We start from the raw sequence: 26593 nt of genomic DNA, 5'->3' as shown, positions 1-26593 counted from the left end.
AGTGGGGACGGGAACGGGAGCGAGGGAAGTCACAAGGGAACACCTCCTTTTCCTAAATTGACTGATGGCAGACATTAGCCAAAACCGTGCAATACTTTACGGTAGCTGGGAGAGGTGGTTCCCACCTGTAATCCCGCTTACTTGGGAGGCTGAGATCAGGAGTGAAGTTTGAGGCCAGCCTGGGCAAATAGTTCTTGAGACCCCATCTCCAAAATCACCAGAGCAAAATAGACTGTAGGTGTGGTTCATGTGGTAGAGCGCCTGCTTTGTAAGCACGAAGCCCTGAGTTCAAACCCCGGTCCCTCCAAAAAGGGTGCTTCACAGTAACGCCCAGATTAGTGACAACTGCATCATAACTGGTGTCGGTTCTCGGCTGACTCACAAACCGTCACAGGAGGGGAAAATCTCGCAGAGAAGATACAGAAATTGTCCAAGATTACTCTGAAAACGTACTTTGGGCAATCATGAAGTCTGACTCCTCCCATGTGTCCTGCTGTGATGGGTCTCGGAACTGCTGTCACATGTGGCTGGACTCTTTGAGACAAATGTCCTCAGCTTTTTTTTTTTTTTGACAGCACTGGGATTTGAACTCAGGGCTTGGCGCGTGCAAGGCAGGTGCTCTACTGCTTGAGCCACACGTCCAGCCCTTTTTGCTCCGGTTATCTGGGAGATAGGGTCTCTATTTTTGCCCTGGCTGGCCTGGAATGAAATTCCCGTTTTAGACTTCGATCTGAATGACAGCACGTGCCACACGCCACCACGCCCAGCTTTTTTTCTGTTGAGATGGGGTCTCACAGAGTTACCACAGAGCCCCCCATGTGCCAGACGTTCAGAAAATTCTTCTGGAATTAGAGAATCACGGTTACTTTTTTGTTGTGGTGGCACTGGGATTTGAACCCAGGGCCTCAGGCTTGCTAGGAACATGCTTTACCGCTTGAGACACTCCCCTACCCTTTTGTTTGTCTTTTGTTTTTGAGGTGGATTCTCACCAACTTTCTGCTGGGGCTGGTCTTGAACTTCAATCCTCTAGCCTCCCAAGTACCTGTGATTACAGGTGTGGCCACCATGCTCAAATCACTAATAATTCTTCTTCTTTTTTTTTTTTTTTGCGGTACTGGGGCTTGAACTCAGGGCCTACACCTTGAGCCACTCCACCAGCCCTTTTTTGTGAAGGGCTCAAAAAAGATAGGATCTCTCAAACTATTTTCCCAGGCAGGCTTCAAACCAGGATTCTCCTGATCTCTGCTTCCTGATTCACCAGGATTACAGGTGTGAGGACTGGTGCCCGGCCAGCAATAATTCTTAAAGACGCATTGAGTGCTGAACTAAGCTTTAATTTTTATTTATTTTTCTTTTCTCCTTCTTCTCGTTTTTCTTCTTGTTTTTTGGCGGCACTGGGGCTTGAACTCAGGGCCTCGTGCTTGCTGGGCAGGTGCTCTACCACTCAGATTTAACTTCAAGATGCTCATTCTAACTTATTTTTCTTTTTTTACTTTGTCAACTTGCTTTAATTGAATTTCAATATACCCGCCAAAAAAGAGACTCAAGAGAAAGGACCCCATGATGACGACAGTAGATTCTAGAATTTTGTGAGTCCTCGACAATCCTGGAAGGTGAGTCCTCTATTAATCTGGTATCTGATAAGCAAACAGAGGCTTTGAAAAGATGAAGATGCAGCCAGGAGCCTGTAGCTTACACCTATAATCCCAGCTACTTGGGAGACTAAAATCCAGAGGATCACAGTTCAAGGTCAGCCTGGGCACAAAGTTTGTAGGACCCCATCTCAACCAAAAGCTGGGCATGATAGCACCTGCCTATCAGCCTAGTCATGGAGGGAAGCCTAAAATAGGAGGATTGGGGTCTGGAGCAAAAAAGTGAGACCCTATCTCCAAAATAACCAGAGGAAAAAACGGCTGGCAGATTGTGAAAGTGTGGCTCAAGCAGTAGCCACTGCTTGGCAAATGGGAAGCCCTGAGTTCAAATCCCAGTAGCACTTAAAAAGAAAGAAAGAAAGAAAGAAAGAACTTGAGGACACATCTAGGAGCACAGTCGTAAAGGGGGGAAGCTTGTGCTTGGCCCCCAGGCCCGGGTCCCCTGTCTGTGTGGCTGGCTAGCTTCCTGCTCATTGCCCAAGACTCCCTGACGTCCGCAGCCTGGGGCCACAGACTGGCAGTGAGGAGCACACAGGTGTCAGGGTTGATGACAGCAGCCCTGGGACAGGGCCTGGGGCCTGGGCTCCCCATCTTTGGCCCATTCTCAAAAAAGAGACATGGCTGGGGAACCCCGGCACCTCCAGCTGCTCTTTTCTCAGCCAGGTGTGGCCTCGGCCTGGCTTCTGGGCTGTTACTTGACATCTGGACTGTTTGCACAGCAAATGTCACCGGGTCCCAGCAACCTCCACCCCCAAGCACGGAATGGGAACAGAGACCGAAAGGCCTGTTCTGGAGCTGGTTTCAGACACCCCAACTTAGGTTCTCAGTTTCTGTCTAACAAAATGCAAATCTGGAGCTCAGTGACCTTGGCCGCTTTGCCTGACAGGAGCCAGGCCCTGTGTCACCCCTAGCCTGGGGGGAGGGGGTGCCAATTCCTGAGATTGGAGGTCACCTGAGAAGTGTCACACCCTAAAGGCACTGGGTCCTTTCCATGCCTGGGTGACCTCCAAGACTTTCAAAAGATCTAAAGTCACGGAGTCCAGGGGCCACCCTGGACTGGTGGCTGACTTTGAACTTGACCTCTCAGAGCCTCCTCCTCCTCCTCTGAGAAACAGAGCGACTCCTAAGGATCAAGAACTCGAGTGACCCCACCGTTCTTCATCCTGACTTACCTCCCACACCCTCGGGGTTTCTGTAAATAACGACGCTGAAGTGAAGCGACAGAAATGCCGTGTCCTTTGCTGCTCTGATTTCCCATTAGTGCCCCTCTTCCTGGAAGAAGGTTCCAGGAACTTTTAGAAACAGAGATGGAACAAACAAGGCAGACTTTAATCTGCAGAGAGAGACGGATGGCCTCCCGCTCAGGCCACTGGGGGTGAAGCCCTGCAGTCTGTTATGTCACCTCCCAGATCAGTCTCTACCCTGTGCTTCCTGGTCCCAACCCGGATCAGCAAACAAGGTCCCTTACTGGAAGTGAGCTTTCAGGGCCTCTGGGATTTTGTCAGCTGCTCAGTCTCCCAGGACAGCCAGAGACACGTGTCAAGCCAGCGGCCAAGGCCAGAAGACGGGCCGCACATTTCAACGCCTAAGCCACTTCCCTCGGAGTCTGTAACCAGAGAGGTGGATATTTACAGCCCAGCCCAGGAGGGGACAGGGTGGCTGTGAGGGTGGCTGCCAGGCTGAGTGCAGTACAAACAGGAACCAAGGCACTAGAGGTCAGCTGTCGCACTGAGCAGAGAGCAGGCGGAGGCGGATACAGGGTGCCAGGTCCCCATCCCCTGCCTGACCCCCAGAGGTGACCTCCTGGGAGTCGAGGGAGAGTGACAGTTCTGCCCAAGACCCCAAGTCATTCCCTCGGCTTTAGGGGGCCGCTCATTGTGGGGAAGTGGGGAGGGTACAGAATTTAAGGAAGAGGTGGTGGAAGATCTCCCTCTTTCTCTCTCTCTCTCTATATATATATTTGTCTATTTGTCAGTTTTAGGTCATTTTTAGCACAGAATGAACCATTATCTCCTTCTTGAGAATTTTATCTCAGGTGGCAGGTGACATCTAGCTTCTGTAGCAGGGAGAAATCCTGAGCAAACTCCTATTCATCCTTCAAAGCCCATTTAAACACATGCCTTGCCTTATAAAGCCTTTCCTCGGTGTCCTGGGCATTTAGGCATCTTTCCTAGGCTGATTACCGTTTCCCCGCAGTGCTGGAATATTGCCTATCGTGAGGATCATGGCGGAGTTTACCCCACCCCTTGGACGCAGATGTGCGTGACTGAGAACCTCGAGTTTGCACATGGACCGACCGTTCTCCTCCCTCTCCCATCAGTTCTTCAGGGAGTGTGGAACACTGGGCCCAAGACCATGGCAATCAGAACCAGTAAGGTGCCTCACTTCTGTAATCCCATCAACTTTGGAGGTTGAGATCCAGAGGATCGAGGTTCCAGGCCAGCCCAGGCCAAAAAGTTTGCAAGACCCCATCTAAAATAAAAAACAAAAAACAAAACCAAACTGGCTGTGATGGCGCCCACCTGTCACCCAAAAAGAGAAGGACCATGGTCCAGGCTGACCTGTGCAAAAAGCAAGACTCCATCTCCAAAATAACCAGAGCAAAAAGGGCTGGAGGTGTGGCTCAAAATGCAGGGCTCCCATCTTGCAAGCTTGAAGCCCCAAGTTCAAACCCCAGCACCACAAATAAATAAATAAATAAATAAATAAGTGACGGTGGTCGGGTTGCCGTGTAGCACTTACCTACCAGGCATGAGTTCCTGGTTCCTTCCTCACCCCTGAAAAAACAATCATTGAGTAAAAAAAAGCTTTTCTAACAGTAATATTTCTCGCTTTCTCTTTCTTTTTTTTTTTTGCTGGCATGGGATTTGAACTCAGGACCACTGGAGCCACTCTGACAGGCCTAATATTCTCTAATATTATGCACTCATGAATGACAATGGAAAACTGAGACCTGCTGACACTGTTCCAGGAGTGGGGGGGGGGAAATAAGAAGAATGACTGAGGGGACAAATCCAACTCTGATATATTGTAAGCACTTTGTAACCTGTCACAATGTACCCAAGCACAACAATAATAAATTTTTTTTTTTAGTTTTTTTTTTTTTTAATTATAATAAATAAATAATTCCTCCCCTCCCCACTTTCTTTTCTGGAAATGGAACCAAGGCCACCAGTGTGTCAGAAAAATGCTCGATCACTAGGCCACCCCTTTAGCTCCTCCCCCCCAATTTTTGGCACTACTGGGGTTTGAACTCAGTACCTTGCACTTGCAAGGCAGGCGCTCTGTCACTCCCTCACAAAGACGCCACAGAAATACTTCGATTTGAGAACTATTTACTCCTACCCAAACCTGCGCCCAGGGCAGCTACACCCCGTTCTGTTTCAGGAGGTTCAAAAAAAAAAATCACATTCACAGATGGGTCAAGTTGGCAGGTGGCAGTGAAGCCCCTGGCCTCCCTTGCCTGTCACCAGGGAATTTTCATCACTCCTCCCTCCACCAGCTGCACCTCTGGACAGAGCTGCTCTTGACTCAGTGTCTTGCTCACTGTGCTCCCAACACAGAGGGCTGGGGTGAGACTCAACCCTGAATTTGAACCCCAGGACTGCCCCAAAAACGACAAAAATGAAGGCAAAACTCAAGCGGAGCTGGGTCTCTCTTGTTCTGAGGTCCTGAACGGTAAACTGAGTCAGCTCCATTGTGTGTCCCAGGCATCCGGCTGGCCTGCCTTTACAGACATTCCCGCCTTTTCCAAAAAAACAAGCAACAACCACACCCAAAGAGCTCTTGAGGCAGGTTGTCCAGCAGAACCAAAGGCTGGCCCAGATCTTCTGTGGGTGGGTGTGTGGGGCTGGGATTTGAACTCAGGGCTTCGTGGTTGCAAAGCAGGCACTCCGCCTCTTTAGCCACACCTCCAGTCCATTTTGCTCTGCTTATGTTTGAGATGGGGGTCTCGGGAGCTCTCTGCCCAGGCTGGCTTTGAACCTCAGTCCTCCCCATCTCAGCCTCCCAAGTAGCTGGGATTACAGACGTGAGCCACTGTGCCCGGCTGACACATCTTACAGCTCAAGGTTCAAATTTAACCTCCAACCTACAGACATTGACAAGTGCCACACCCTGGATCCTGAGGATCATCGTCTGTTCTATAGTTCTGATTTGCACGCTAGAAAACAGAACTTGTTTTCAAATGAAAAATGATTCTACTTTGTACAAAACAAGAGTCATGTTATTTGAAAAATGTATTTATTTTTATTTATTTATTGTGTGGTGCTGGGGATCGAACCCATGCCTCCAGCATGCTAAGCAGATAGTCACTTTTTTTTTTTCCTTTTTTTGAGACAGGATGCATCCCCAGCCTTTTTTTTTTTTTTTTTTTGCAGTCCTGGGGTTTGAACTCGGGGCCTTGAGCCACCCCACCAGCCCTTTTTTTGTGATGTTTTTTTCTACATAGGGTCTCGAGAACTATTTGCCTGGGCTGGCTTTGAACTTCGATCCTCTTGGTCTCCACCTCTTGAGTGGCTGGGATTACAGCAGTGCACCACCACACTCAGGTCCTATGTTTGACTTTTTTTTTTTTGCAGTACTGGGGCTTGAACTCAGGGCCTACACCTTGAGCCACTCCACCAGCCCTTTTTTTGTGATGGGTTTTTTCGAGATAGGGTCTTGAGAACTATGTACCTGGGCTGGCTTTGAACTGCGATCCTCCTGATCTCTTCCTCCTGAGTGGCTGGGATTACAGGCATGAGTCACTGGCATCTCACTGGTGCCCAGATCAGCTTTTGCTTTTTTTGACACAGGGTCTCCTATGTAGCCCAGGCTGGCCTTGAACCCAAGCTCCTTCTGCCTCAGTCTCCCCTGTGCTGGGATTATACTCATACACCATTACACCTATCTTAGAGTCACATTTTTACTTATTCATTTATTTGTTTAATGAATTAATAAATTAACTGGTGGGGCTGGGATTTGAACTCAGGGCCTTACACTTGCCAGGCAGGCACTCTACATTTGAGCCTTACAGGTCCCATTTTTAAAACTGCAGTTTCCACCTTCTTCTTTCCCGGACCCGACTGCCTCTGTCACCTTGTTCCATGCTGAGCAGCTGCCACAAGCCACCCACCCCTGGTCGTGGTGCAATCTAACCCCACCCCTGGAATCTCGCCTGCAGGTCACGGGTCTGTGTGTTCAGCAAATGTTTACAGTCCTTTTCTGGGAATTTAATTCCCAGTCACGCTCACAGGGTAGATCACTGGCAGACTGTGACCAGGTGTGGCCTACCCAGAGGACAGGCATGGCTTCTGTTCTTGGGCTGGGGGTGTGAACGACCAGAGGGAGTCACCCAGTGTTCAGCCTGCTTCCTGGACCTCATCCCTGCTCAGGGTCGGTGATCAAACTTATCCTTGTTTTTGAAAGAAATGGGGTTTCTCTGAGTTGCCCAGGCTGGCCCTGAACTGTGTTCACGTGGTCCTCCTGCCTCAGCCTTCTGAGTGGCTGGGACTACAGGAGTGCACCACTGTGTCCGGCTTCTAGACCGCGATTTAAAGTTGAAGTGGTGGTTCCACTTCAACGTTTTGAAAGTGTCAAACTTCTTAGCTACTAAATATCTTCAGATGGAAAGAGGCTGGGACTAATGACAGTCGTCTCAGAAGAGGCGGGGAATGCCTGCCGGCAATGGGTGAAGCAGCTTTAGGTAGTAATTACCATGTATTTTGTGCTTTGGTGTCACTTACCAAGCTGCATACGTCACCTAATGCAACTCTCATTGTGGAAACGAGGAAACTGAGGCTCAGAGATAAGAAGCCCTTGTCCAAGGTTACCCAACTGGTGTGTGGGAGAGCTGGAAAGCCCCTGCCATGTCCCTGCATCTCTCTATCCAGCCCCCCGCCCCTGCAGCGCTCCTGGGAACCACAGATGCGACTGGAAGGTGGACAGCCTCCCTCCCTCCCTCCCTCCCTCCCTCCCAAGTCCTCCAAAGCTAGTTTTAATTCCACCTCCTTCCCAGGCCTGCAGCCTTTCTCTTCCGTTAGCTCCTCAATTCACCAAACCAGAGTCTGCCCGAGATTTTATCCTGTTGACTGCTGCACCAAATAAACCCCAGGTGTTTTCATGAAAAAGAAATTTACGACACAACTGAAAATGTACAGTTTGCTGTCTTTTCCCCAGGAATATCAGATGTGCAGTCAGTTGTAAATAAAAGGAGGTTTTTTAATTTCTTTTTGGCAGTACTGGGGTTTGAATTTAGGGCCTCATGCTTGCTAAGCGGGAACTCAACCACTTGAGCCACTCTGCCAGTCCTTTTTGTGTCAGTAATTTCAAGATAGGGGCTCCTGAACTATTTTGCCCAGGCTGGCCTTGAACCATGATCCTCCTGATCTCAGCCTCCCAAGTAGCTAGGAGTGAGCCACAGGCACCTGGCTTATGTTTTGGTTTTTAGTGCTTATTGCTGCTAGGGTGTGGTACACGCTTGTGATCCCAGTTGCTCGGGAGGTAGAGGTAGGAGGATCACAGAGGACAGCCTGGGCCCCACCTGAGTCTCTATCTGCAAAAGCAAAAGGCCTGGGGACATAAAAAGTCCTGAGTTCAATCCCCAGTACTGCAATCAATCGATCAACTGATCAATAAAGCTGAGTGTCTAGACCATTCTTAGGACATCTGGCTTCCAATGAACCAGGCCATGCAAAAACTCCAGGCGTCATGCCACCTTTGTCTGGGAAGGTGAGACTGACTCATTCAGCTCTGCTGATAAATGTCATGTCCTGAAATTAATATGATGAAACATCCTACAAGATAGATGCACCATTCAGAAGCCAAATAATCAGACACACAGGATCGCAGAACAGAGAAAGGAACAGAAAGAGCAAAACTGGCAAAGTTCACGTAAAGACTCGTTTGGTTAATAGTAAGGTGTCATCGTTGCTTTTTTTGGCGGTAGTGGGATTTGAACTCAGGACCTTGCACTTGTTAGGCAAGTGCTGCACAGTGGAACCACGCCTTCAGTCCAGTTTCTTATCTTTTGGCTGATGGACCAGAATGATGCCAGCTGATCACAGAAAGGGGACTGGAGCTGAGTGAAGGGCTGTGGTAATTCTCTGTAGAAGATTCACAACTGAAAAAAAATAATTGTTAGATTTGTAGTTAACACGTAACAACTGTGCATATTTACGGGGTGTGATGTGTCATTTTCATGTGTCCGTGGAATGTGTGCTGCTCAGGTTAACTGACATACGCGCACATACGTTAGCGTTTCTTTCTGTTGGGAACAGTCAAAACCCTCTCTGCTAGATTTTGAATTCAATTCATTATACCAAGCACGGTTGTCCTGTCGTGCTGGGCACTTGCCTAGGATGAGTGAGGCCCTGGGTTCAATCCTCAGCACTGGGGGAAAAAAAAAGTTATTCCTCTTGAGCCAGGCGTGGTGGTGCACACCTGTAGTCCTCGCCGAGGCAGGAGGGTCACCTAAGTGCACAAATTCAAGACCAGCCTGAGCAACACAGTGAGCTCCCATTTCAAAACAAACGTGATTCCTCCTGTCCACCACAATCCTGGTCTCTCTCAATCCTAGATTTGCAAATTTTTTTTTTTTGTACACTTAAAGTTATGCCAAAACAGAGGCCTTATTTAAAAAAAATTTTACTACCAGTGACATAATTTTATTTCTCCTAGAAATGATGAAGGGAGCCTGTGCTGAAACCGCTTTCAAACAATGTAAAGCTTGCTTCTCGGGGCTGGACCCATGATTCAAGTGGCACAGCACATGCCTAACAAGTGCAAGGCCATGAGTTCAAATCCCAGTACCAAAAAAAAGAAAACTTTCCTCCCTTGCTGCTTTTGGACCTGGGCATAAAGAAGTTACCAACAATGGAGAGTGTGTGCTTTCTTTAAAGACAAAACCAAAGGCAGAGCCATTTCCTGCTCCAGGTCAAAGCCAAGTGGATGAGAAAAGTGATATCTTTGCACTTTGCAAATCAATCTTTTTGTTGCTGTGCCCGTTTGGTTCCTGTTTGACTGACTGGGCAAGTGAACCATTGCTTTTTGCAAGTTCCAAAGGCAGAATTGAATTTCTTAGAACCTCAAGACACCCTGGGGAGCTTCAGGAAGTATTGCAAGGCTTTTCCAGAAAGAGGTGGGCAGCCACAGGGCCAAAGGAAACACTGTCACCATGACCCAGATGACATCCTGCCCACACTCAACGGCACAGAAACGGTTCACAAACGGCCTTCCTTGAGAATACAAGTCAGGGCCACAGCGCTTGCCTGACCTGTGCAAGGCCCCAGCACTGCAAAGACAAAACTATTAAAGAAAAAGAAAACATGCTGACACAGTTAAGCAGACACACTAGGATTAATAGTCCCAGTGAGTCAGAACCACGCCATCTGCTTCTAGAAGGGAAGGAAGACCTGTGTGGCCTGCGTGTTTCTGAGTTGTGACAAGCGGACCACAGCCATTTAAAAGATGTCAACATTAAGGGAGATTGGAACCGAGAAGCACCCGCTTACTGCAGGATTGACGTCCAGGCGTGATTCTGTGAGGGAAACAAAAATATTTTACAGGGAAACCGTTCTTCACTCATGCTTGGATCATTTAAGAATTGTTTCTTTTGCTTGGTGAGAATATAAAAAGTTACCCTAGACCTTCTGCATCTTTTTCCATTTTCATGAGCATGTTCAGAAAAATACAGTGTGTTGCTTCCTTGTAGGATGTGCCTTTTTGTTTGGTTCTTTCCGGCACTGGGGTTTGAACTCAGGGCCTCAAACTTGCTAGACAGGCACTCTACTGCTTGCACCACTCTGCCAGCCCTTTTTTTTGTGTGTTTGTGTGTCCGTATTGCTGAGAAAGGGTCTTGTAAACTATTTGCCCAGGCTGGCTTCGAACTGTAATCCTCCTGATCGCTGCCTCCTGAGTAGTTGGGATTACAGGCATGAGTCACTGGTGCCTGGTTTTGTTTGTTTTTTGAGACAGGGTCTCCCTATGTAGCCCAGGGTCACCTTGAACTCACGATCCTCCTGCCTTAGCCTCCAGAGTGCTGGGATTACAGGCAAGCACCACCACACCCAGTTTAGAATTGGACTTTTGGCTACAGGATAGGAATAAATTATAGCACAAAGCCAAAATACAGAACACGTAAGTGTTTAACAAGTGTGAAAATCGTGCCAGGAAGCCAGAATTTCCGAATTGAATTCCCATTCTTGTCCTGAACCATTTCTACATCACTAGGTGTAGGGAGATACAAGAGTCAGACGCAGTCTCTGCCTTCAAGGCCCTTACTGTGGACCATGGAGACACAGACAGGGTGAACTTGCACTGCCAGGTGCATAGCTCTTGTGTCAGGGGTCTGGGGGACGTGCAGGGCAGCAGAGGGGAGGGATGCTTGACCTGATGTTAGAGAACTGAGTCTAACCCCGGGACACCTTGGCAGTCTCTGAACTGAGTGGGGAGGGAGTGCTACTGGCATTTGGTGGGTAGAGGTCCCAGGGATCCAGCAACACACCAAGAAGACGTGACCAGCGCAAAGATCAGTAGTGCTCAGGTTGGGATACACAGATGAAACGGAATCTCCCGGAGACGTTTTGGGAAAGTGGCAGGACTGCAGTGGGGGAGAGAGTTAAACTTACAGAGCAATACAGGGTCTTCTTTATTATTTCTTTCTTTGACCTCAACTTCCTGACTGCAAAACAGTGACGCTCTTTTCATGGCATCAGAAAAAAAAGAAAGTGCTGCAGATTAAAACGATGCATCCGGGACCCTACTGCTCACGGGGCCGGGCGTGGAGGTGCACACCATGTCCCAGCTCCAAGGGAGGCATAGGTAGGAGGGTCCCAGTCTGAGGCCAGCCCCAGGGAAAAATGGGGGACTTTATCTGAAAAATAACTAAAGCAAAAAGTGCTTGGGATGTGGCTCAAGTGGTAGAGCATCTGCCTAGCCAGCTCCAGGCCCTGAGTTCAAACCCCAGTACTGCCGGAAAACAGACAAACAAACAAGCAAAAGCAAGCCAGGACTGCGTGTTGTGACATATATCAGAAGGCCAGCTATACTTCTTACACAACTGAGATCTGAAGCGGGTAGTCCAGGGCTAGATGGCCACCCAAGGATGCCACTGGGGATCCAAATTCCTTCACTCTCTTCCCATGTCCTGAGTATGTGACTTCCTTCCTCATGCTTGCAAAATAGCTGCTGCACCTTCTCACTTTTTGGAATGTACATATGCATTCCAGGTAAAAAGAAAAGGAAAGATGGCAGAACAAGGAGGCAAATCATGAAAGGCCCCCATTGTCCCCGTCCAGCAAGCTTTCCTAAAATCCTCTGCCTAGAACTCCACTTAGACTGGACAGGGAACTGCGTTACAAGGAACTTGGCACTCAGAGCTTCAAGGGAACCCAGAAGCTGAGTTTTCAAGTGGGCACCTTGAGCAAAACAGATTTGCTTAGCCAGGTGCTGAGGCTCATGCCTGTAATTCTAGCTCATTTGGGAGGCAGCAATCAGGTGGATGCCTGGCAGCCCAGGCAAACAGTTTGAGAGATCCTATCTCAAAAATACCAACATACCCAAACACACACACACACACACACACTCAACTACCCAGCACAAAACAGGGCTGGCAGAGTGGTTCAAGTGGTAGAACACCTGCCTAGCGAGCATGAGGCCCTGAGTTCAAACTCCAGTATCACCAAAAAATAAAAGAAATATTTATGCCAGGCACAGGTGGCTCACGCCTGTAATCCCAGCTACTCAGGAGGCAGAGTAGGAGGATTGCAGTTTGAAGCCAGCCTGGGCAATTAGTTCTTGAGACCCTATCTGGAAAAACCCTATCAAAAAAAATTGGTCTGATGGAGTGGCTCAAGGTGAAGGCCCTGAGTTCAAGCCCCAGTACCACAAAAAAAAAAAAAAAAAAAAAGAAAAAGAAATATTTTTCCTAAGTTAGTTGTGGGGTTCCATGTCCGTAGTCCCAGCTACTTGGGAGACTGAGGCAGGAGTGACTGAGCCAGTAGTTCAAGACCACCGAGAACAACATAGTGAGACCCCACATCAAAAAATAAAAAAACTATACATTATTCAGCTGGGTGAAGGTGCACGCCTGCCATCCCGGCTATGAGGGAGGTGGAGATGGACAGGATTGTGGTCCAGGCTGGTAGGGCAAAAAAGTGAGGCCCTATTTGAATAATAACTAAATAAATAATAACTAAAACAAAAGGGTTGGAGGCAGGGCTCGTGGAAGAGCGCCTGTGTCACAAGTGCGAGGTCCTGAGTTCCAGTTCAACCCCAGTACAAACAGGGAGAATAATCCATTCATGTTCATTTCAGCATCTGAATGTTTAGACTTACTCCAGACACATTTTTCCTGCTTTCCACTTACTCTGTTTCCCCTTTTCTTGGGTTTCTGCACTCATTTTTGCTGTCCTCGGTCACTCTCTCAGTTTTGCTCTCTTTCCTAAGGCTTTGGGTTCTATTCTAGAGTGGTCTTAAAACATCTCTGCTCACGTAGTCCCTAAAATAATTAACCACAGCTGTGTGCCTCTGCAAACATTCCGCCCGGCTTTTGACCCTTCTCACGGGTTATGGGCACACTTCCTTCTGAAGTCTGGTTTTAGCAAGAACTCTGGCACGTCCCCTGGGATACCGCCCATGTTCACCCTCAACGACCAAACATGGCTCTTCACCCTCCACCGCCACCCCCAGGCGATGTTGGATCACCTAGCTTCAGCAAAAAATCCTGTTGGGTTGGTTTGGCCAGACGCCCCTCTCGCCTCCCCTGTGTCCTCTTCCTCCTTGATTGTCCATGTGTCCGCCTCAGGACACATAGCTAGGCATGGAGTTGAGACCCACCTCTGCCCCCAGCGCTGTGGTTCCTGCTCCTGCAGCGGTGACCCCTGCTGAATAAAGTCTGCTGGCTGTCTTGAACAAGTGTCATTAAGTATTTGGTTTATTACACACCTCACGCTTTATTTGGTTTCTAAAATTTCTCATCATAAGATATTTACAAAGGATGTCATCTTTGTTGTTTTGTTTTAGTGTTGGGAATTGAACCCGGGGCTTTCCACATGCCTCACGCCCAGCCCTTCTTCCTCTCCCCTTCCCTCCCCTCTATAAAATAAAAAGGAGCAATGACTCTCCAGTAGCTGAAACCACACCTGGTGCCCAAATCATCATCAAATATCATCCTCCATTTTTTCTTTTTGAACACGAAAAAGAACATACAAATTTTATTATGTGCCTAAGGCATGGGAGCATGAAATGTCTCATTCTCCATGAAAGGCCCCAGGTTTAATCCCCAGCACTGCCAAAAAAAAAAAAAGGAAAGGAAAGAAAAGTACCTTGGTACCCTGTGGGCTGGGGTGGAGCTCAGAGGCTCTACGGTAGAGTGCGAGGCCCTGGGGTTCCAGCCCCAGAGGTTGTTGCACAAATGGCCAATTCCAGGTCTAGACCTGGGAAAGACAGATAAGATGACCCCGGAATACTGTGTTGTACCAGAAAGTAAGGAACTGTTCAGAGGATGATGAAGAAGCAGGCAGTGGAGCTCAGCGTAGAGCAATTGGCAAGTGTGGGAAAAGGTCCTGGGTTCCATACCCAGCACAGGAGTTGGGGGGGTTATGGGGAGATGTCAAAAAGGGCACATGTTGAACTGGGCATGGTTGTTCACACCTGTAATCCCAGCAATCAAGAAGCTGAGAGGAGGATCTTGAGTTTGAAGATAGTCTGGCTACATCATGAATTCAAGGCCAGCTTAGGCTGCAGGTTTCAAACAAAAACATAAAACAAACAAAACATAAAAAGAACGAGTATCAAACAGGGGCTCCCATACTTGCTACCTGATAACCTTGAAGACACTATGTTATGTGAAATAAACCAGACACCAAAGAACAAATATGGCATGATTCCACTTAAGTGAGGTGCGTCGGGTGACCTCCAAAGACACAGCACTTGGAATGCGTTGCTGGGGCTGGGCGGAGGGCGGGAAGGGGAGTTACCATTTAGTGGGTACAGAATTTCTGTGTGAAACCATCAGAAAGTTCTTGAGATGGATGGTGGGGATGGTTGTACAACAACGTGAATAGGATATCTGCTGCAGACTTGTATCCATAAAAATGATTAAAGTGATCAGTTTTATGTTATCACAATAAAAGGGGGGGGGTCCCATTGGCCAAGTCAGAAACAGTTGGAAGTCACAATAAATAATACAGTAATACACTTGAACCCATGGAGTTGATGCCGACAGAAAGAAATGAATAAAGAAATGAATGAGTAAGAAAGTAGAGTTCTATCTTATGGCAGAAATTCCAAGTAATAAATGCAGAAGAAACGATGGAAATAGAAAGGTGCTATCTGGAAATCATTATAGCAGTGACTCATTTAGGCAAGAGTCATCGCCTTTTTTTTTTTTTTTTTTTTTGGTGGTACTGGGGTTTGAACTCAGGGCCTCATGCTTGCCAGGTTCTACCACTTGAGCCACTCTGCCTAAAACTGGAGTTTTAGGGCAAAAGCCTGATCCAGGAGTCCCAGTAGACAGACAGGGCTCAGTCACTCGTTCCAATACTTCTGGTTCTGCAAGGTGACCTGAAGTCCTATTTATTGCTGCAGGGGACAATCGGTTCCCAGGAGATGACTGGCCCTGCTTGGGGGTGACCGTATCAGGGGGTGACCTGTCTGCCAGGCTCTGCTGTTCCTGGAGCCCAAGGTGGCTGCAGGTTTAGGATGATGTCTGCAGACTTTGGGGCACCTTTTGGGGGGTCTGGAAGCAGACACTGTAAAAGCCAATGGGAAGATACTGCAGTCACACTTATCTCTGTGACTCCAGCCTCCAAGGGACAAAGGTGGGTGTCACTGGATTTTAGGCAGCCATTCCTGAGGAGTGACACGCCTACGTGCAGAGTGAAGCAAGAGTCTGGCCAAAGTTACAAGACAAAGAAGACGGCCTGGACAGCAAGGCTTTTGTCCTGCTCTTAGTGACCCCATGGGCCCGAGTGGGGTGCAATGCTGGTCACCAAGAACAGTTTCTAAGAACCTGTTACAACTTCTGTGGTGTTCTCACCCAAAACTCATAAAGCCTGCAAACTGAGGCAGTATACAAAATAACTGACCTGTACTTTACAAAATAAAAAAATAAGGTCAGAAGAGACAGCAAACACACAAACACACACACACATACGCACACACGAAAGAACTAAGCAGAGCACCTGCTTAGTGTGCACAAGGCCCTGGGTTCCATCCACAGCACTGCAATCAATCAGTCAATCAACAAATGGACTAAGGAGCTGTTTTCAATTCAAGGACCTAAAGAGATGTGACAGTCACCAAATTCAACCCTTGGTTTTGTTGGTTTTGGATGGAATCTTGAACTATAAAGGACATTACTGGAACAGTCAGAGAACTTTGGATGGAATTTGTGGTTTAGATAGAGATACTGTATTTACACAGGTGCTGATTTCCTGATCTGGGTGATTGCACTGCAGCTATAAGGAGACCTTGCCTTGGTTTTGCTAGGCAGGTGCCCTGCCACTTGAGCCACCCTGCCAGCCCTTTTTATGTTAGGCATTTTCAAGATACAATCTTGAGAACTATTTGCCCTGGCTGGCCTCAAACTGTGATCCTCCTGATCCCTGCCTCCTGAGTAGCTAGGATTATATAGATGAGCCACCAGCGCCGGCTGGATTTTGGTTTTTTGAGAAGAGTCTCATAGACCAGACTTTGCCTGGAACTTGCTATGTAGCTCAGGCTGGCCTCAAACTCTTGATCCTCCTGCCTCTGCCTCCTAAATGTTGGGATTACAGGAGTGAGCTACTGCACTCAGACTGGCTTTTTTTTTTTGGATACAGGGTCAGGGTCTCCTGTGTATCCCAGGCTGGCCTCAAATTCATGGTCATGCTCACACCAAGTGTTGGCTCTTGGTGGTGTCCATTCTGTGAGTTTTCATGAATGGGTAATGATGTATATATTACCATTGTGTTAGCATATAAAATAGTCTCACTCCCCTAAAAATTCCTTTTCATTAAAAAAGTGGAGGATGGAATGGATTTATTTTTGTTCTAGTCTTTTGCCATACTGGGGATTGAACCCAGGGCCTGGTACATGCTAGACAGGTGCTCTACCACTGAGCTACACCCTCTGCCCTGGTTGTTTGTTTTGTTTTCCTTTTCTTCCTTTTTTTTGGGGGGGGACCTATTTTTTGGCATTACTGGGATTTGAACTCAGGGCCTGGCACTTGTTAGGCAGGTGCTCAACAACCTGAGTCGGGCCTCCAGCTTTCCTACCCACTTTTTGCTTTTTTTCTTTTTTGGCAACACTGGGGCTTGAACTCAGGACCTCATGCTTGCTAGGCTTTGCTAGGAAGGCGCTCTATCACTTGAGCCATTCCACCAGTCCTCCTCCCCCCTTTTAAAGATAGAGATCTTCTGATATTGCCTAGGCTGACCTTGAAGTCCTGCATTCAAAGGATCCTCCTGCCTCAGCCTCCCGAGTAGCTGAGACTACAGCTGTGCACCATGAAGGAAGGCTTTGAAGATTTTTGTTATAACAATGTCCTTCAACTCTTCAAACACCCTGTGAGTTAGAAGTCAAGTCGTATGGTGATTTATCAGCAAAACTTATTTTTACTGAACTATCCGCAAACAACTCATGTTTGTCTTCCATTAACTTTATTGAGAACAAAGAATTACAGCACTGTAGGAGGAAAGGGATTGGATCCCAGTGACTAGATCTCCTCTTTGTCTGCAGGTCTTTTTCTCAGGTAGACGAAACCTAGGCAACAAGCTTTCCCTCTGGGCTGATGAGGTGGCACAGCACCTGCCTAGCAAGCATGAGGCCCTGAGTTCAAACCCCAGTACTGGAAAAACAAAACAAAAAAAGGTCTCCTTCCCCCTGGTGCTAGAATGGCCATTGCGCAAAAGAGGAACGGAAGTGAGTCACTTTAGGGGTAGTGCCTTTTCAGGCTCATGGGTTTTGGGAAGAGTTTATCCTCAGTCACATGTGGCTTGGAGTGTCTACGTACTGGGTACAAAACACCCCTTCTCCTTCCCTCTTCTCCACCTCCCCACCCCCTCTCCCAACAGTGTTTTCTATGCTGCTGGGCTGGTCTGGAACTCCTGAGCTCAGACGATCCTTCCGCCTCAGTGCCCATAGTAGCTGAGACTGTAAGTGGGTGCCACAGTGCCTGGCTGCACCCCTATTCTGATTCTGAAATCACTACTTTAAGCAGTGGGGCTGAATCATGAAGAAGAATAAAAAAAAAAAAGAGAGAGAGAAATAAAACCATCAACACAACTATTTCTGCTAATAATGTCTGGGATTAACCTTTCCCTGAACAAGGCAGGACTCTTAGGACACTTTTTTTTTTTTTTTGAAGATGGGCTCTTGCTATGTAGTCCAGGCTGACCTCTAATTCACATTTGTCCTGCCTCAGCCTCCCAATTGCTGGAATTACAAGCATGTCCACCACACCTGACTCATCGCAGCATTTCATTTGGTATTTTGTTTTTGTTTTGGTGGTACTGGGGTGGTACTTTGAACTTTAATCCTCCTGATCTCTGCCTCCTGAGTAGCTGGGATTACAGGCGTTAGCCACCAGCGCCTGGCATGGTATTGGTTTTATAGTAGTAGGGTAGACATAACATAAATGAACATAAAATTTACCATCTTTTGTTCTCAGGGTTGAGGACTGAACCCTGGGCATGCTAGGCAAGCGCTTTACCACTGAGCCCAAACATCTTAAGCATGCCTGAGTGCTAATCCGAGTGGTATTCGTCCACTCGATGTTGCACAGCCAAGCTGCAATATTTCAAGTGCTCAGTGGCTGGTGGGCAGCAGTTCCTGATCGTGGCTTCAGCTCATTGTTTTGTTTTTTTGTTTCCTTTGACATGTGTTTAGACTTATTTGTATTTCATTGGCTCATTTGTTCCTCACTGCGTCTCAGCTGTCACAGAGACTGAGAACTTTGGATCTTGTATCTTTTATAGCTCTTAACCCAAGCACTCAGTGAACGTTTTAAAACATGACTGGCATCTGGTGCAAGAATGGTCAGATTAATTTTACAGAGAGGATGTGAAACTGTCAAAGGCTTTGCACTTGACTTTTTTCGGATTTCATGGACAGCAATCTGCAGTGGGTCAAATTACTGTTTTCAAAATTATTTTAAAGGTTTGTCAAAAAGATGAAAAAGAAAAAAATCTGGGAGGAGTGAAATTCAACATTCCATTTATATCCCATTAACCATGACCAAATGCAACCTGTCGAAGTTCTCTCCTCGCCTCTGTCTTGTGCCTTGCTCACCCACAGGGTTAGTCATTTTAACCTTGCTGGATTAATAGGGACCTCAGGCTTTCTAAAAAAATATTATTATGCCTAAATGATTTAAATTTAAGTTTCCCTAAGATTTCTTTTCACTGACAGTGCCAGTCAGTCTATGAATTCTATACATCATGAGTGTGTAGATGGGGATTGAACCCAGGGCCTCGTGCATGCTAGGCAAACACTCGATCCCCGAGCTACATTCCCAGCCCCAAATCTCATACATCTTAACTTCATAAATAACAGGGTGCACAGCATAGTTAGTTGCCTGTCTTTCCCCATAGCCTCTTACAGCCGTCCCAGGTCTACACAGGTCTCAAGCAGATGATAGATCCAAAGACTTGTCCCAAAAAACCTCGGAGGCCAGGAGTGAGTCTCTGGTCGTCTGGAGGAACATTGGGACACTACAGCTGAAGGAGGAGGCAGGTTTCTTTGTCCTGCATAAAGCCTGATCACCCTTGCCTCTTGTCCTGCATAAACTCTGGTCACTCTCGCCTCTTTACTAACTCAGAGGCTGTACCCAGTTTAAAGAAACAGTCCCTGACTTCCCTTTGTCTACAAAGAGGAACAGAATACATTAGAGGAGGCTCATCATCCTGTCCCAGGAAGAACAAAACTGCCTTTAAAGGGCCTGGATATCAACAGACGCCCTTGCTTTTAAGTTCCTTCTCGGATTTCTGTTTCTTCTCAAGCAAAATACAGTCATTGAGCTAATCTGACTTAATAGCACGGACAATTACTTGGAACCCTGCTGTCTTAGCTTTCACTTTTTTCGTGATTTCCAGCTCCCAGTTTCACTAATCTTGGCATCCCTAGAACCTGGACTAGTGCCCAACATAGAGGATGAAGCACCTACTTGCCAAAGAAAGTTTTGCTTTGAAATTCTAGGGAACTTAACATTTTGTAGTTTGCTTCCAAAGAGTGCACCTGCACAAGAGAGTTGTGTGTGGTTCTCCATTTTAATATTCCTGAGTCTAAACTGCTCCTTTCTGCTGCCTGAGGCCGTGTTCTATAAGCACCTCAAGCCCACTCCGCCTGACTGGACCTCCACAGGCAGGGAGGTCAGGGTAAACCCAGGGGTCTCTTAGAGTTTTTTTTTTTTTTTGCAGTACTGGAGTTTGAACGCAGGGCCTTCACTTTAAGCCACTCCACCAGCCCTTTTTTGTGATGTTCTGTTCGAGATAGGGTCTCATAAACTATTTGCCCAGGCTGGCTTCCAACTGTGATCCTCCTGATCTCTTCCTCCTGAATAGCTAGGATTACAGGCCTGAGCCACCGGCGCCGGCTTGGGTCTCTGTTTTCACATGTAACATTTTATTTTCTCCTCATTAAAAAATAATGATGCACGGCGCTCCTTGAGACGGCTGCAGTTCAAGACCAGCCCGGGGAAACAGTTTGAGCCCCCATCTCCAAAATAACCAGGGCAGCCGGGCGCTGCTGGATCACATCTGTAATCCCAGTTACTCAGAAGGCAGAGAGCGGGAGGATCAAGGTTCAAAGCCGGCCCTGGGCAAAGAGATCGCAAGAGCCTGTCTCGAAAATGTCCAGCACAAAACATGGCTGGTCGAGTGACTCAGGTGGTAGAGCGCCTGCCTAGCCAGGGTGAGGCCCTGAGTTCAAACCCCAGTGCCACAAAGAACAAAAGCTAAGTAAAATGAACCATAAGGAGCGCTCGTCTAGAAGGTACCGCAGAGGACAAAAACAATAGCGATGAGCGCTCCTAACAGAAAGTTTAGAAATGCAAGGGCACCGCTGTGCCGTCGCTGTGTGCTAGCCTCCTTCTGAAATACGCGATCCGTCCCGAAGACGTTTCTCACAATTCCTCCCCAGGCCGGATGTGGGATCACCGGGTTTTCCGCCGCCCCGGCCAGGCTGAGCGATCGTCCTTGGCGACTCCCGAGTCTGCAAACCGAGCGGTTTGCAGTTGAAGTCTGGCACTCGGGTACAAAAATGCGTCAGCGGTGGCGAGGGGGTCACCATTTGTGGAGGACCCCTTGGAAGTCCCCTGGGTCCCCCACCGGCCCCAGGCGGGCTCCTGCCGGCCACTCCCCCCGGAAATGCCCCCAGTGGAAAAACCGGCAACTCCCACGGCCCCGGCAGCGCCTGCCACGCTGGACACCACAGCCCTGGCCAAGAGGGCGCTCTGGCCCCGCCCCCGCTGGGTCCACCGGACCAATGGGCGCCGATCTCGGCCTTGCGTCACGAGGCGCTGGCCAATCGCGGACGGCCACGACCCTAGAAAGGCTGGGCGCTGCGGGGCCGCCGGCTGGGCGGCGGCGGGACGCACTAGCGTACACTGTGGCCATGGTGGTGGTGGCAGCGGCGCCGAGTTCGGCCTCCGGGGCTCCAAAAGTCCTACTTCTGTCCGGCCAGCCCGCCGCCGCCGGAGCCCCGGCCGGCCGAACCGTGCCGCTCATGGTGCCGGGCCAAAGAGGGGCCGGTCCCGAGGTGGCGAGCGGGGGGACGCCCCCGGCGCGCAAGCGACAGCGCCTCACGCACCTGAGCCCCGAGGAGAAGGCGCTGAGGAGGTGGGCGAGGGCTGGGATCCGGGGTCGGGCGCCCTCGACTGCGGTGTGCCGGCGCGGCAAGGCTGGACGGACCAGATCCGCCGCGTGCGCCTCTTCCTGGGGTCGTGGGGGAGCCGGGGCGCGCAGCTAAGGTTCCGCGCGCTGCGTTCCCGCGGGTGCTCGCTTTAGCGGCGTCTCGGCGCCGACCGGGGGAGAGGGGACGGGCTCAGGGCTCAGGGCTCAGGGCGCGGCGCCATCGCAGCCTCCGCAGGTCTGCCGAGATGGGGACCCGGGTGCAGCGGGGGAGGACGGGAGGGAGGGACGTAGAGAACGACGCCAGAAAGCTGGACCGGCGGAGGGGGAGCCTGGAGTGCTTCCCATTGCTGGGCCTGTGCAGAGCTCTGGGGTCGGGGTGACTCAGGGAGCCCGGTGCCTTCCCTCCTCAGGAAGCTGAAAAACAGAGTGGCAGCACAGACCGCCCGAGACCGAAAGAAGGCTCGGATGAGCGAGCTGGAGCAGCAGGTGGTGGACCTGGAGGAGGAGGTAACGCTGCAAGCCCAGGCTGATGGCCCCGCGGGGAGCGGGGATCGGTGCCAACTCACGCAGTGCTGGGGGCGGAGCGCCTGCCCGCCCGCCCCCCCGCAGAGAAAACAAATTAGTAAGGAGATAGGAAATCTGCTTAAACTTCAGAATCTGCCGAAAGTTCACCAAAGTTGCCCTCTCCCTCCTACAGTTCACCTGTTATCTAATCTTGAACGGCGGCTAGTTAGCATTTTGACTGCACGGGGATTATTAATATGGGATGGTTCTTTTTCGCGTATGAATCATTAATGGTTCTTACTAGAAACAGTTTTCGGTGTGCTGGCCGACCACTGCCCTTTTCACTATCAAGGCAGATACTTGTGGTTTTGTTTTCCGAGACAGGATCTCACTGCAATAGCTGAAGCTGGCCTGCGACTTGAGCCCCTCCTGCTGCAGCCTTCTGAATGCTGGGATTACAGACATGTACCGCCATGCCTTTTTTTAAAACACATTAAAAAAAAAATCCTCTCTAGATTAAAGCTACCAGTCACTCTGCTGCTTAGCTATATTTTCCTAATTATGACCTGGGCTACTGATGCCTACTGTGAACAACTGTCGACAGAGCATCTCCCAGAAGTTCAAGAAGGAAACCAACTGTAGAGAAACCTTCCCGGGTGGATTCTGTGTGAAAGAGCTGGCTATTTTAATAGCCTCTTATGAACTTTCTTCCAGAACCAGAAACTCTTGCTAGAGAATCAACTTTTACGAGAGAAAACTCATGGCCTTGTGGTTGAGAACCAGGAGTTAAGACACCGCTTAGGAATGGATGCCCTGGTTACTGAAGAGGAGACAGAGGCAGAGGCCAAGGTAAGTCATGTTCATCTGGTGCCATTTGTGAGAACTGGTTCCAAGTGACAGTGACACGACCCAGATGTTTGCATTCCACACCTGATCAAAAGCATTCTTAAGGTTTTCCTTTGGTTTCACATTTCCATCCAGGAAATTAAAGAAAAACAGTCCTGTTTATGTCTCAACTGTGTAGCAACAGTACTAAGTCCTACTCATTAAAATAAGTTACACACCTCTCTCAGAACAAGTTTGTACCATGCTATGGTGAAGAAGAGCCAGTCGAGTCAGACTTTGTGTGGGGGTAGGTTTTCTGGAATTTTTTTTGAGCTGGAGACTTGTATGTAGCCAAGGCTGGCCTTCAACTGGAGATACTCCTGCTTCAGCCACTCAGGTGCTGGGACTAGCATCACCATGTGCCACCATGCCGAGCTTACATCAGACTTTGGATGCTACTCCAATTAGAAGTTGTTCTCATGGACCTGAATGAGTAGAGGGATGCGCTGTGATAGTGACTGACAAGAGAAGGATGAGTACATGGTCTTGTCTAGGAATAACAGCAAATTCAGTGCTTAAGTGGTCTAAGATTGGCAGTAGACAATTCTCTTTGAAGCTTATCATTCAGGAAGAACTTTTAAAATTACTGTTCAGAGCCAGGTATTTAGGAGGCGGAGATTGGGAGGATCAGTTTGATGCAAAAAGTTAGCAAGACCCCCATCTCAGCAAACAAGCTGGGTATAGTGAAGCATGCCTGTGGTCCCAGCTACTGGGGAAGCATAGATAGGAAGATGTGGGTCCCAGGCTAGCCAGGTAAAAAGCAAGATTCTGTCTGAAAAAATAACTAAAGTAAAAAAAGAACTGGGGTGTGGCTCAAGTGGTGGAGTGCCTACCTACAAAGCCTTAAGTTTAAACTCCAGTATGGCAGCCCTCTCCCCCCCAAAAAAGGAATAACTGTTCAAAAAAATTCTAGGATTAAATCACTAAGATTTTATTGCTTAAAAAACTATCGAGCTTATTATCAACATGTTATTTCAGTCCAGCCTGAGACTTTTTTTTATATGTGTGTGGTGCTGAGGATAGAATCCAGTGCTTTGCACACGGCAGGCAAGCACTGACCACTGGCACACACGCCCGGTCCCTGCCTGAGGCTTTGCTTAGGGAGGAAAGTGTCCCAGTGCACAGTAGATCACAGTGGAGGTTTACTCTCTTCTTTCTCTCATCTTGTGATCAGTGAATGAAAGTAACGATGGAAGGGGAAGATTACAGCTTTAAAAAAGGCTTTTCTAGCTTTTTTTTTTTTTTTTTTTTTTTTTTAAATTAATTTTTGAAACATCTCACTATGTACTCCAGCCTGGCCTCTACCTCATGATCCTCCTGCCTCAGCCGCCTGAGTGCAGGGATTGGGGCGCCACCAAGCCCAACTGAGCTTTCCAGCTTTCTTGAGAGCTGAGAATCACAGCTGCCTGGCCAGCATTTCTGTGGGAATTCACTTTGTTCTTTCCCCAGGGGAATGGAGCAAGGCTGGTGGCCGGGTCTGCTGAGTCCGCAGCACTCAGACTACGTGCACCTCTGCAGCAGGTGCAGGCCCAGTTGTCACCTCCCCAGAACATCTCCCTATGGATTCTGACGGCATTGACTCTTCAGACACTGAGGTAGACACATCGTTCTCACTTATTGAACACTTTGACTGCTTTGTTCCACCTGTGTAATGGCTGACGTCCCTAATCAGACAAGCCGGGGAAGTAGTTTTGGTGGGGCTAGGGGCGAACACTACCTACCTTCCTAGATCCCCTGTAACTCAGGACATGGAGTGGGGGCATCTTAAGCATCACAACTAATTTACATCATGGAACCCAGTACCAGTGTTCTCCACAGAAGGTCACGTGCATTCTAACAGTTCTGCTGTTTCATTTTTGCCTCCTGCAGTCTGATATCCTGTTGGGCATTCTGGACAAGTTGGACCCAGTCATGTTCCTCAAATGCCCTTCTCCAGAGTCTGCCAGTCTGGAAGACCTCCCAGAGGTCTGCCCAGAAGGACCTAGTTCCTTACCAGCCTCCCTTTCTCTGTCCATGGGGACGTCATCAGCCAAGCTGGAAGCCATTAATGAACTCATTCGTTTTGATCACATCTATACAAAGCCTCTTGTCTTAGAAATCCCCTCTGAGACAGAGAACCAAACTAATGTGGTAGTGAAGATCGAGGAAGCACCTCTCAGCCCCTCAGAGGGCGATCACCCTGAATTCATTGTCTCAGTGAAGGAAGAACCTGTGGAAGATGACTTCATTCCAGAGCTGGGTATCTCGAATCTGCTTTCATCCAGCCACTGCCTGAAGCCATCTTCCTGCCTGCTGGATGCTTATAGTGACTGTGGATATGAGGGTTCCCCTTCCCCCTTCAGCGACATGTCCTCCCCACTTGGTGCAAACCATTTTTGGGAGGACACTTTTGCCAATGAACTCTTTCCCCAGCTGATTAGTGTCTAAGGAGCGATCCTGTACTGCTGGCCTTTCCTTGACTGTCACACTGCCCGGAGGACAGCAGCAAAGCCTGTCTGTGCTTCATTCAGAAAGCAAGGTAGAGGTGTACAGTCCTAGAGAACACCTCCCAAGTATTAGACTCAAGTGTTGTGTTTCCACATCCAGCAACCCAGGATACGACTGTAACTCAGAACTTCAGTTTTTCAGACTAAAAAGGTGGTAGTTTACCCTGCAATACTGATGTAAGAGTCACTTGACTTGTGTCTTGAAGTAGACACAATTTGTGGGTGGCCCTTTCCCATCTCTCCCCACTTCTTGGCCTCCTAGACTTGCCTCCAGTTTTAGGTCCTTTAATTTGCTTGTGCAAGCAGAGAAACACCTGAGGGGGCTCCTTTTCCCTCGTGCAGTTCAGGGATGGATCAAGAATCTTCTGTAAAATTACAGAAATTTACTGTGTAAGCGCTTGATGGAATCTTCCCCTGCTTGTGTAGCTTCTGGAAGGTGCTTTCTCCATTTATTTAAACCACCCACGCAATTAAAAAGTGCAATGCAGCGTCCTTGTTCTGTGACTTCTTTTAGGCCGTCAGTCTTACTTTGTGACTGATGTTCCACTGCTCACTAGGGTAGTAATGTACCTAACTAGAGCAAGCTACCATGCAGTGACTGAACGCTTTTCCACCTTGATTACTGCTGCTTCAACTCCTGGCTGCCCTCTTTCTGACACAGGTGCTTCAGCTTAACTGGCCACTAGCACAGCTGGAACTGTAACCAGCGTTTGGCTCTGTCATCTCATAAAAGCCACTGAATGTCAAGATAAGACCGTTTTCTATACTCAAATTCCCTGTCTCAGTGTCTCCACTGGTGAGCTGGGTAGCCCTGGGCGGATGTAGTGTCACTTGCTTCCTCATCTGCAGAGGGAGAACAGGCTCTCTGGAGGTTGTAGAGAGGACTCTAAGAGATGTTATAAGCACTTCATGTTTGCCAGGCACCATCCTAAGCATTTGAAAGTTAGCCCTAAGCTCCTAAGCCACGTTGGAAAAGTTTTTATTTGCACAAGCTTACTTCATAACAGAATCAAGGCTGGGGTTGAGCTCAGTGGTAGAGTTGCTTGCCTGGAGTGCACAGGCCCTGGATTTGATCCTAGCACCCAAACAATAATAAATACATTTGTTTAGGAAAAATTTCTAAAGACAATACAACTCCCAAACTACATATACTTGATATCATCTTTCGTGGTGTGTTTTTACTTAGGATTTTTACAAAATAGAAAGGGACTGTGCTCATTTATAAATTACTTTGCTCATTTATAAATTATCT

At 48.4% G+C, this 26593-nt stretch overlaps 2 protein-coding genes across 2 annotated transcripts in view; one reads left to right on the top strand and one right to left on the bottom strand.

Moving 5' to 3' along the window:
* Nucleotides 1-7618: 7618 nt before the first annotated feature.
* Ccdc117 (coiled-coil domain containing 117) overlaps nt 7619-26593 on the bottom strand; it is a 32371-nt gene continuing 13396 nt past the window's right edge. The window contains exon 5 of the mRNA XM_020169486.2: nt 7619-8754. Within this exon, the coding sequence (XP_020025075.1) occupies nt 8655-8754 (100 nt within the window). The 3' untranslated portion in view covers nt 7619-8654. The remainder of the gene's footprint in view (nt 8755-26593) is intronic.
* On the top strand, nt 21171-25829 carry Xbp1 (X-box binding protein 1). The gene is given in 6 exon segments (XM_020169484.2): nt 21171-21451; nt 21877-21973; nt 22685-22819; nt 24305-24364; nt 24367-24450; nt 24725-25829. Coding segments are annotated over 6 exon segments (1158 nt in total). The 5' UTR covers nt 21171-21227; the 3' UTR covers nt 25283-25829.

This window comes from Castor canadensis, chromosome 18 (assembly GCF_047511655.1).
Source record: "Castor canadensis chromosome 18, mCasCan1.hap1v2, whole genome shotgun sequence".
NCBI classification, from domain to species: Eukaryota; Metazoa; Chordata; class Mammalia; order Rodentia; family Castoridae; genus Castor; species Castor canadensis.
This window is presented reverse-complemented; position numbering and strand designations above follow the sequence as displayed.